This window comes from Cebidichthys violaceus, unplaced genomic scaffold (assembly GCF_023349555.1).
Source record: "Cebidichthys violaceus isolate CVI_PGR_0920_01 unplaced genomic scaffold, fCebVio1.0.p SCAF_5, whole genome shotgun sequence".
Classification (NCBI taxonomy): Eukaryota; Metazoa; Chordata; class Actinopteri; order Perciformes; family Stichaeidae; genus Cebidichthys; species Cebidichthys violaceus.
Genome location: NW_027176705.1, coordinates 2,865,147 through 2,875,725, shown reverse-complemented (window position 1 = coordinate 2,875,725; position 10,579 = coordinate 2,865,147). Strand labels below are relative to the sequence as shown.

General features: G+C 37.1%; 1 protein-coding gene across 2 annotated transcripts; it reads right to left on the bottom strand.

The window, feature by feature from the left end:
• Positions 1–1,165: 1,165 nt before the first annotated feature.
• Positions 1,166–9,841, bottom strand: rec114 (REC114 meiotic recombination protein). Of its 2 annotated transcripts, none has more exons than XM_068730379.1 (6): positions 9,680–9,841; positions 7,358–7,447; positions 3,290–3,373; positions 2,837–3,010; positions 1,765–1,839; positions 1,166–1,573 (listed from the first exon to the last, which is right to left on the bottom strand). In XM_068730379.1, exons 1-6 carry the CDS (start codon positions 9,755–9,757, stop codon positions 1,388–1,390), a joined length of 687 nt encoding a protein of 228 aa, XP_068586480.1. In that variant the 5' UTR covers positions 9,758–9,841; the 3' UTR covers positions 1,166–1,387. The 2 variants fall into 2 exon arrangements, with proteins under 2 accessions (XP_068586480.1, XP_068586482.1); XM_068730381.1 differs by having other exon boundaries at positions 1,166–1,552.
• Positions 9,842–10,579: the final 738 nt, after the last annotated feature.

Genomic DNA, 10,579 nt, shown 5'->3' with positions numbered 1-10,579 from the left:
ATAGAACTCACTGTGAGGATTATCCATGGTCACGCCTTCTCTTGATTTTCTCTTCACAGACAAAATGGCTAAACTGCATTTTTGACAACATGAAGGTATCAGAGGTGGATAGAGCTCCGGGCAGTTTCGAAAAAAGCATATCTTGTCTCATTTTATGAGAAACAATATCAGCATAACACTGGCAACAAAAAGAACATAATGGCTGTCTTAAGCATGCCTTATTCAGTCTTGCGTGGAGAGTTAAGGATGACGAATAATGACTAAAACCACCGCAAAGGTGTACACATTTTTAATGTGCTGTTGATGTCTCCTTTATTCATTTTATCATATCCTCAAATGAGGTGATCCCTTTTGTATTACATATCATGTACAATGCATGCAAGATAATTACGCAATAGGATACTCAGAATAGACATTTTCTGTTGTTATCCCTCGTGTGGCTTTTTTTGCATCTGAAATGACCTATGTTTTTTTTATGGAGTCATCCTTATAATATATATATATATATATATATATATATATATATATATATATATATATATATATATATATATATATTAGTTTTATTCTTGAGAATTTGTACAGCATATCATGGTCAGTTAACTATGTTTGATTTTGTGACAATGAGTCCACTTTATTGTGAAGCAAGGGCTTCAATGGCAGTATTTCAATTTAATTGAGAGTGATTACAGAAAATGACTTATGTGTGTTTAACTATCTAAACAAAAATGATAAGTGTATTATTATTTTTTTCTTTCCAGAGTAACTTAGGTGTCTTGTATATGTTGAAGTATGAGTGTTCAAATGATAGGAAATCTTTAAAAAATATTTTTTTTATATTTCCCAATTTCATTAATTGTTTTTTTATTTATTTTCCTCTCTAACTGTATAGCATGGCTATAATCCTATGCAATATGTATTCTTAAATAGATATATGGAGGGCAGTTTGTTTTACTCAGTGAAGCTTTAATATTGTGGGATCACTTGGAAGCTGGCATAGCAAAATTCACTGCTGTAGCTGCATGACTCCTCTTTCAGTACGATGTATCCATGTGTGTTGCGGTGGAAATGGACCTGCATTAAGGTGGGAAAAGAGGGACCAGAGTATATAGCCACGATCAGACATATGAGTGAGACCAATATTTTTTTTTCTGAATAAAAAATGTAAAATTGAATCCAGATTTTATTTGCTTTGCAAGTTCTTCTTAACCACCTACATTACAAACCATCAAAGCATCATCTGCAGAACACATATACACAATAACAACCAATGTGTAACATTTTAAACAAGCTAGAAACATTCCAACACCAAGAGGCACTGCCTACACAAGCTATACCAGAATCACACCGTGTTGACCTTTCTGCCTTCAGCGTTTGTTGAGATTCTTCAGTCTTGAAGCAGTTTCCTCAGCTCCCCTTCCACTTTCTCCACGAGTGCAGGAAAGCTGGGATCCAGCAGACAAACACGCAGGACGGGCCCCAGGTCACCTTGTGCCAAAGAGCCGTGGCGATATACTTGAGGTAGAGTCACAGCAGTCTCTCCCAACATGTGCTGTGGAGGGTCCAACAAATACTTCAGTGAAATCAAAAAGAGAACAATAATTGAGAAACCTGCGTTAATGTTCATAATTTAGAAAGTCAATTAACTGAACACCCTGCAGCTCATGAAGTAAAAAAACACATATAGTGCACATTAGTTAAAGTTACACAAAATTGCAAATAATATGTTGCACAGAGGATGTTCAATGTTGTTCCAGTCACTACCTGGGTAAGACGCTTGATGGACAATGATCCTCGGACAACCTCAGGATCAACTCCCACAGCCTTTCCCTGACAAGTCTGCTGACACACAAAAAGAAGAAACAATATTTGACCAACCCAGCATGACTCCACAGGGTTAAGAGACCAATCAATGGCTTCATTACTAATTGAAACACATCCACCCCTAAAAATCCTTTCATGTGCTCTGTGAACTCCTTCAGTGGGTCTGTTCACTAAAGGTCACATTCAAACCCACGGCCGAGTCCGTCCTCTGTCCTTCATGTTAGACGCTGTAAACCAGATGGCTGAGTCTAAGTTCTACTCAGTATCCACACACTCATCAAACGTATGCTTTGAGTGTTTTCAAGTTTAAGAAGTAAATAAAAGACTGCTACTGAAATGAAGGAGACTTGTATGATACAGCACCAACAATCTCATCCCTATAGTGTAAACTTCAACTGGCTAAAAGCTGGCATGTTACATTGTTGTTAGTTATTAGCTTTGAGACCAAAGTGTTTGTCTTAATATTCAATAATTTGACTGGCAATAAGGCAATAAGAACCAATTTCTTGGGAAAAGAGGTTAATTCATGATATTATTATTCTACATTCCTGTCTGTGCGTGTGGTGAGGTGTGGGGTGGGACACGCTCTATTCTACACCATATATTGTATTGTGATTGGCTAATGATTCATGTATGCTCCATCTCAGTCGACCTACTGTAGCTGTAATGTCACCTCTAAGGATAAGACAGTGTTGTAAACAGCGCCATCTAGTGAGAATAACTTCTCCACTGCTGTTGAAGCTGACCACAGCACTGAAGCACGATACTGTTGATTAAGCAATCAGTATGGACTATAAAACTTTAATTATAGCACTTAAAATGATGCTGACATACTTTTTAAATTCACAAAATACTGTACGATAAATGGTGACATACGAGATCAGTGCTCTTTGATAATGTAGAGCCATGAACCAGACTCAAGTTTTCATTTTAAACATACAAACATGTTATCTGGGTGTCAGTGCTGGTTACGAGATAGACATTTTATTTACTAAATTGTTAAGTGGGAGACCTGTATCACTGGTGCAGAGGCCTCAGCGGGGGACTGATTCGGGGGCAATGGGGTGTCATCCAGAGTGGTGGCAGACGTGTACTCTGTCAGTTTTTCCACAGCACTTGAACACTCCTTAATTGCCTCTGCCCTGCTACTTCCATCAAACTGCATCCTCATCATGCGGCTCTCTCCCTGCAAAATTCCACAATCTGTGTTTGTCAATCTGAGATGTGCCAATGAAAACACCATTTTCTACACAAGGAGACATCCAAATGCAATGCCGTTCACCACAGTACCTGAATAAACAGTATTAAAAAAACAAACATAAAATCCAGACCTAGACTACTAGTCATTGTTTTTATTTAGTTATAGTGTAATAAATGTAATGATCGTGAGCGGGAATTAAGGTACGAGGACATAACTGGAGAAAATACTACCAAATGTGGGATTGAAATGCATCTCAAGACTCACCATCACAGTATATCGAAACATCAGGTTATCAGAGTTCTGGTGTACTTTGAGACAATCCGATCCACAGAGCAAAGGGATTGTATCCTGAGGAAAGAGAAGAGAACAAACGGTTTCAGCAGCCAGGACAGGAAGCAGTTACATTAACTCATGGATAATATATATAAAACAATATTTTTGGGGATATTTTTAGGAATGTATAATTGTCTTCTTTTGTACTGCTCCATGTAAGAGCAACTTCATTTCCACTCATTCTAAAATGGTTACCTAAAACTGTCTGCAGGGGTCTCTATTTGCTTAATAACCTGCGAGCCTCAGCTTTGAGGCTTACAGAAAGCTTTTTCACACAGGGAATCAAACAAGCACATGTAAACAACAATAGCCTAATAGTGTGATCGGCATATTTTGCTAAATGTGCTTTTTTTAAAGACTTTGAAAATAACAATGTAGGCATAACAATGTAGGTATACCAACAGGGGTTTCCTTTGAACAATGGCACTGCACCATGCAGGAAGTAGGTGTGCTATTGTAGTATATAACACAGTCATTCCACATCCAGTGTTAATAATACACATTTTTTAAACTGATAACATTATCATGCTTAATAATTAAGTAATAGTAAGCTCACCCTAGTGAATCTGGTTTCAATGCAAAAACAGATATATTTCTGGAAATTGAATTATGGAAATAAACAAGTATATAATTAAGACAGACTCGTGATTTTTTTTGGGATAAGCTTGTTTTCTGTGGGATATTCAAATGCTTTATTACATACCAATTAGGAAAACACGTTATTGGATTTGAATTTTCATTCAAATGCAAATGTAGGTGACCAACTGTACAGTTTGCAATTAAGTAAAGGAATAATCTGAATAAATGTGTGCAGATATCTATCAAATGTAGATGTTTCCAGACAAGGCAGGAGGGGTCACTAAATGGTTATGAGGAATATGAAAATTATGTGAATCATATTTAAAGTCATTCAGCTCCCAACCCAGTTGGAAACATTTGGGTATTTGGGACCAGTGCTCTCGACCATCATCATCGAAACACCAAATGAGGAAATATCTATTGGAGGAATGGTGTTTCATACTTCCAGTAGTGTTCCAAAAACTATTCCAAACGTCTCCTTCAGACTTCATCGTGAAGCCTAGAGGCCGAAGCTCTCTGTGTTGGACGTTCCTGAGCATTCACTGCACCAATCTGACAGACCAGTCTATCATCCTCGGTGAAAGCTCTCTGCAGTCTGACCTGAATATCCGTCTGGCTCGACACCCTGGCGCAGCAAGATAGTTGTGTCACCTGCCAGAAGTCCATTAATGAGACAGTAGTCCGTCACATTTATGTCGTCTGTAGGGCAGGAAGTTCACTATTTTATGTTTAACGGCCACAATAATGAGTTATCATGTTCTACTTTTACAATGTTACCTGCTTACTTCTGCAGTGCAGCACACCTATAGATAAGGTTCACCTGCTTAAGCCCATTATTTGTGGTTGTGACTTTGGTCATTTATTTCTTCACCTGACTGTCCACAACTGGTATTGACCTATTTGTGGAATTAAGATGTACATGTCACTCTGCTGTGCCCAGGTTGGCAACAAACCAATGTTCGAAAAGGGCAACAAATGTAATTTAAAATAGAAATTGAATCGAGGCAGGTAAACTCTGTCTACCACATATAATATTTTAAAATCTGAACAAAAACCTGAAGTGCGTTTTAGCTTTATGTGAGCCTGAACATGAACATTTTCCAAATAGTATTACTGATTTTGAACCTGTAACCCAAAAAGTTCTGAGGGACATTTGGCGTGACCCAACCAAAGCAATGTGATCAAATGCCATCAGATTTCAGCAGAAATGTCATGCTCTTCAGCAGAATATTTCATAAGGCCTTCAATTGAAGCCTTTTATCTGGAAAGCAGATTTCTGTTACAGATTTACATCCCAGAAAATCTGCTGAGAGAATTGTGTACTTTTTCTTTGTAATTGAAAAAAAGCAACTTTTACTGTCTTTACATTAACATACAGATTTTTCATTTCTTTATATTCACAGAGAAGCTGTAGTGAAAACACAGCATACAAAGGAACACAGAAGCTAAAATGTAGAGGTCCATGACTCATGTGCACTCTTTGAAGAGAGTGGCAGAGCAGTCACGTTCCATCCAGGACTGTCAAATTTGGAGCAGCATTGCTAATATTTAATATAATCCATATTCAATGTTACCTCCATATGGGGGAGGGCTACCAGTAGTACAACTGTGACATACTTCAGGTTGCTAGTGTCAGAGCATGACAATCACAGCTTGCAGCCTTAAAGGATTTCAAGCACTTTCCCTATAGCAACAATTTATTTTTTTGAATTGCAGAGCTTCAAGTAAAGGTGAGCGCAACACCTACGCAACGCAGTGTTCCGTTCAATGACACCTGCTGCAGTCCAGAGTGGAAATGTTATGGTCTTATGAGCTAGAACTCTGTAAGTGAACATCCAAAATGAATCGATGTACACCACAGAGCTGTCTGTGTCCGCAGCCCTCGGACTTCTTGAACATACTTTCTGGCATTATAACCTTTTTGTGGCCTAAATTAGATTATCTGCTTTTGATTTTATGTGATCAGTTATCTAGAGGTTTTTTATTCATCTGTACAAAATATAACAAAATATAACAGGAAACAGACGAAACAACAGTTTCCTGTTATATTTTGTATGTTCACTCCTCATGTTCTGTTTTACGTCTTTCCTTGTGCGTTTTCCCGCCTTTGTGATTGTCTGCCCCGCCCTGATTGGCTCCACCTGTGTCTAATCACTCTGCTCTTCTTGTGGATTTAGTCTGTGTGCCAGTTTGTCGTCTCTCCTGGTGAGAAGTTACTAATGTCAGCTTTCAGATGTTTTAGTGTTCCCGGTTTGTGTTTTGGATTTGCCTCTGTTGCCTGCCTGTTTTTGGACTGCATCAGTAAGTTTATTATGTGTCATTAAATCATTGCACACCACCTGCTGCTGCATGATCAGTATTTGGGTCCAAACCTGCTATTTTCGAATTGTGACACTACACCAATTTAAAAAGTATGATTTCTCTATATGCACAAGACTGAAGTCTGCTTTAATTTTGTCAACATTCGAATAACCTATGCTCATGATATTGTAAACCACAATCATGTTGATCTAAATAATTGTATCTATTATTAATCATTCAGAATATGTTATATTGAAACCCAAAATGGAGGTCTTTTCGTATGTTTCCCTTTTATCCTGATGGAATCACAATTAATGCATAACATCCATTTGAAAGATATTATGAACAGAAAAGAGCGATGCAGGATGAACAAAGAGAGACCGGAGATGCCGTCAACCAGTAACGTTCACGCTAGTGAAACAGTGAAGCCAAAGGGTCAGACATTGCTTGAAGAGGTATGTGCTCGAGGCACTGCATATGACAAGAAAAGCAAGCGGTATTACGAACGCAATAACAATCCACCTCTGCAAGGACATGGAGAAAGACGGGTTCAGAGCAATGATTAAAACACTGGATTCAAGGTATGTCTTACCGGGGAGAAAATACTTCAGTCAAACTGCGTTTCCCAACATTATACGAACAACACCGAAGCAAGCTGGAAACGGCGCTACGTACAGTCGCCCACTTTTCTACAACACTGTAGGTCAGTTTACAGTGTTTATACAACTGTCTTCAAATTGTAAAAATTCAAGTTCTGTTTTTACTACGTTGCAGTTTGCACTGTAATTTTTTTTTTACATTCTACAACTGTTTCATGCATTCTGATTCCTTCATATATTGTAACATTTTGTGGGGCAAAGCAAACCCTCTAGTAATCAAAGCCTTTATACATGACGACATTAAAATGTTTTTATATTCTATGTACTCCTGACAGTAGAGTAAGCTACTATAAACCTATATAAAAACACAGTAAAGGGAAGAAAAAAAATACCGTGAATCTTAAAAAAATACCGCTAGAATCTTAAAAAATACCGTGATACAAATCGTTGGTCATACCACCCAGCACAAGTATGCATATCGTAAAGTAAAACGGTAAATCTAGCCACACAGTCTTCTTACCAAGCTGTCCTGTCCTTGCAATACCAGCAAGTATCCAGATTCCACAATTGTGAGGAATATTTCTGGTTTATTGCCATTTGCCTCAAATATCTGGTGAAAAGAAAAAAGAGATTATTAGCTGGTGCAAAGTTAAAGTAATTACTTTTCCTGATCAACTCATGATACGTCTATCTATTCATGTTAAAACAAATGTGTGCTTTTTTTCAAGTTAAGGTAGCCTAAATAAGACCACAAAGTTCTATCTGATCTGGTGTTTTATAAGATCATGAGTATCTAGATGACTTTTTATTATAAATAAGTTGATACAATTTTGCAATTCCACCCTCATAAATTGCCTTGAACTGTATATTACACCCTGCAATGTGCATGTGGGTGGAGTGTGAATGCACCTAAACTCATTTTGAACTGTAGTTTTGGTTCTATTCTCAGTTGTCACACAGTTACTGTCTTCACACTAAACATACAGGTACATCTAGAGTTAGACATTGTTAATTTAAGACGAAACCACAATCTTTAAAGCTAGATCTTCATAATGTGTTACAGCGTCACTAAATCTCTGCATTCCCAACTCGCAGCTGAAAACACTACTCGGATAAATGACAAGTAAAAGATGAATAACAGGTGAGGGGAAAAAAATTGACAATTGTAAAAATGAGGTTACCTGATTGTGTTTGACATTAGCAGAAAACACAAACTTCCAGAAGTACACAATATTCAGCAAATTGTTGTAACTTTGAAACTGTGAAAAAGTCTCTAAGGCAGTGGTCATAGATCTATAATGTATTTGTTTATTCCGTCATTTCAAAATTGTTTTACATTACATTTATTTAGCTAATGCATTTATCCAAAGCTACAATAAGGGAGTTTTACAGTGTATGTTTTACTTGAAGCATGTGAAACTCTCCATGTGCTTTGACTAAGGGGACATGCAGCACTTCAATAAGGAATGCAACTACAAAAAGGTGTTAAGTAGTATAAAAAAATTGTCGACTAGTCTATTCTAAGTCTAGTCTACAAAATACAAGAATTAATGACCAGAGGATGGTCTTACAACAGCTCACTTTGCCTGACACAAGGTATCTCACTTAGTGTTACAACAGGCATTTTCATTTGACATGTCTCAGCAGGAACAATCCCAGGTGTAAATAATAAAAACGGATCCATTATACATGTTTGTAACACCTGTGCTATTTCTACTTTGACAAGTCAAAATATCTGGTGTAAAAAAAAAAAAGGCCAATGCTGCCACAGATGCTGTCCCTTTCACATTGTTTTGATTAAATTACTGTTGTATTTTCAATCTATTTCTGGAGTTCTGTTTTTGTGTCTTGAAGTGTGTGTGAGTTTTTTGTTTTTGTATCAACCACCATGTGAATACCAAAACTGAATTTAAACCAGGGCTGGGAATTACTGCAGAACTGCTTCAAACAAAGGTCTTATCAGTTAACATGATGTCTCTCCAACATAAAGTGAAACGGTTCTACATTATATTTTTTTGGCTGCTTTTCTCATTTTAATACATCTAACTGAATTACTTGAATTTTCTGACTGTTAATTTGGCAAAATAAGCATTTTCGGTGAAATGATTTGAACTCAAAAAACATGGTGGGGATGGGCTATGTTTGTCTTCTCTCAGACTAGTGGAAAGAAAACATCCAAAATACACATTCAGGTGTTCATCTTACTACACTTTGTGTATTTGCATCTGTAGATTTATCCTAAATTCACCAAAAGTGAGCATTAGATAATGCCTCATTTGCGTTATTAAAACATAAAATTTAAGAAAACTTTCAATACAAAAAAAGCTGTGACGTAAGTAGTCAATTTGGGAAGTTTCATGGTTATGTATAAAACAATAATGTTTTGCTAAATATTTGGAATTTTACCATATATATCTTTAAAGACTCTAAATGATTTTTTTGCATTCTCCACTTAAGTAATGCTTAACCAACGTAAACATGAATGATATATTCATAGCCTGATTTCTGCAATATTTTATTCACTCCATGAATCAGAAAATATACTGTCAGACATAATCGCCATGTTTTTTTTTATCTTTAGATAAAAAGAGATCCAAAGATCCCTCTGCGAAAAACTTTGACTCATGTCAACAAATTCAAAGGCTCTTATTTTTATATTGAAACATACTTCTTTTGATAAAACTTGTAACACACAAGAATAATAGCCTTAATATAGCCCTTCAACTGGGGAGGTTTAAAGACTATGCAACGAGACGCTAACGTTAGCTCAGTAGCAAAACTGGCTTTAGCTCATCTTAGCTAGCTAGTATGAGGGGGTCCAGTAACGTTAAATGCAATTTACCTTCCAGGGCTTTCCCCCTGCAGCGCCTCGAAGGAAACGCGCATAACGTTTTAACCTCCATGACGGACTGGTGGCCATTTCCAGTGACGTTGGAGAAGTTTTTTGGTCGATATGTTTTCTAGCTAACCAACACCTGCTACAAATAGTGTAAGTGCCTGGTCGCGCGACCACACGCCTGTTTTACTCAAAATACGTTAAAAAAAAGCGTCTGTATGGATAGATGAATAGGCAGACTGCATGTCTGTGCTCCCTGTTTTAGTTGGCAACATGGCTGATATTTCTTTGGTAAACAAAGATAACTTAATGTTATGTTAAAGTTGATATTATTGTTATTGTGTATAGTTCCTGTCCAAATATGTGGACAAAGTAAAATGTGATGCTTTGGCAACATTAGGCTACAACGACCCATTTTAATTTGATAAGCAAATCTATAGTTATTTACAGAGTATCTCAAAAAATACTGTTGACAATATATTTATTTGAAGTTGGGGCCCGGTTGGTATTGTGCTATACAAAAAAAGAAATGCTGGAATACATGTAGGGATAATACAGTTTGTTGCCCAGTGACGTTTTACAGAAGGCTAGTTTTATGTGCAATAGAAAGCATATCCAGCCTCTTGAAAATGTCACTGTGCAAGCTTATTGTACTACACTACCTATATTATATATTGTACAGTATAATATCTAATAGTGGTAAGGAAATTTGGTATTGAAGGAAGAGTTTTGAAACGTCACTAGCTGTGTAAAGGACCACTTGCTTTTTGAGCTTTTGACAGCATCACCCTTCCCTCTTGGGTAAATACAGCTGGCTCATGTCCCAGTCCTGTGGGACCTAATAGGTTTGGAACACATGATAACAGGTGGTTGTGTATTAAGGAGAAATGGTAACCCCTGGAGGGT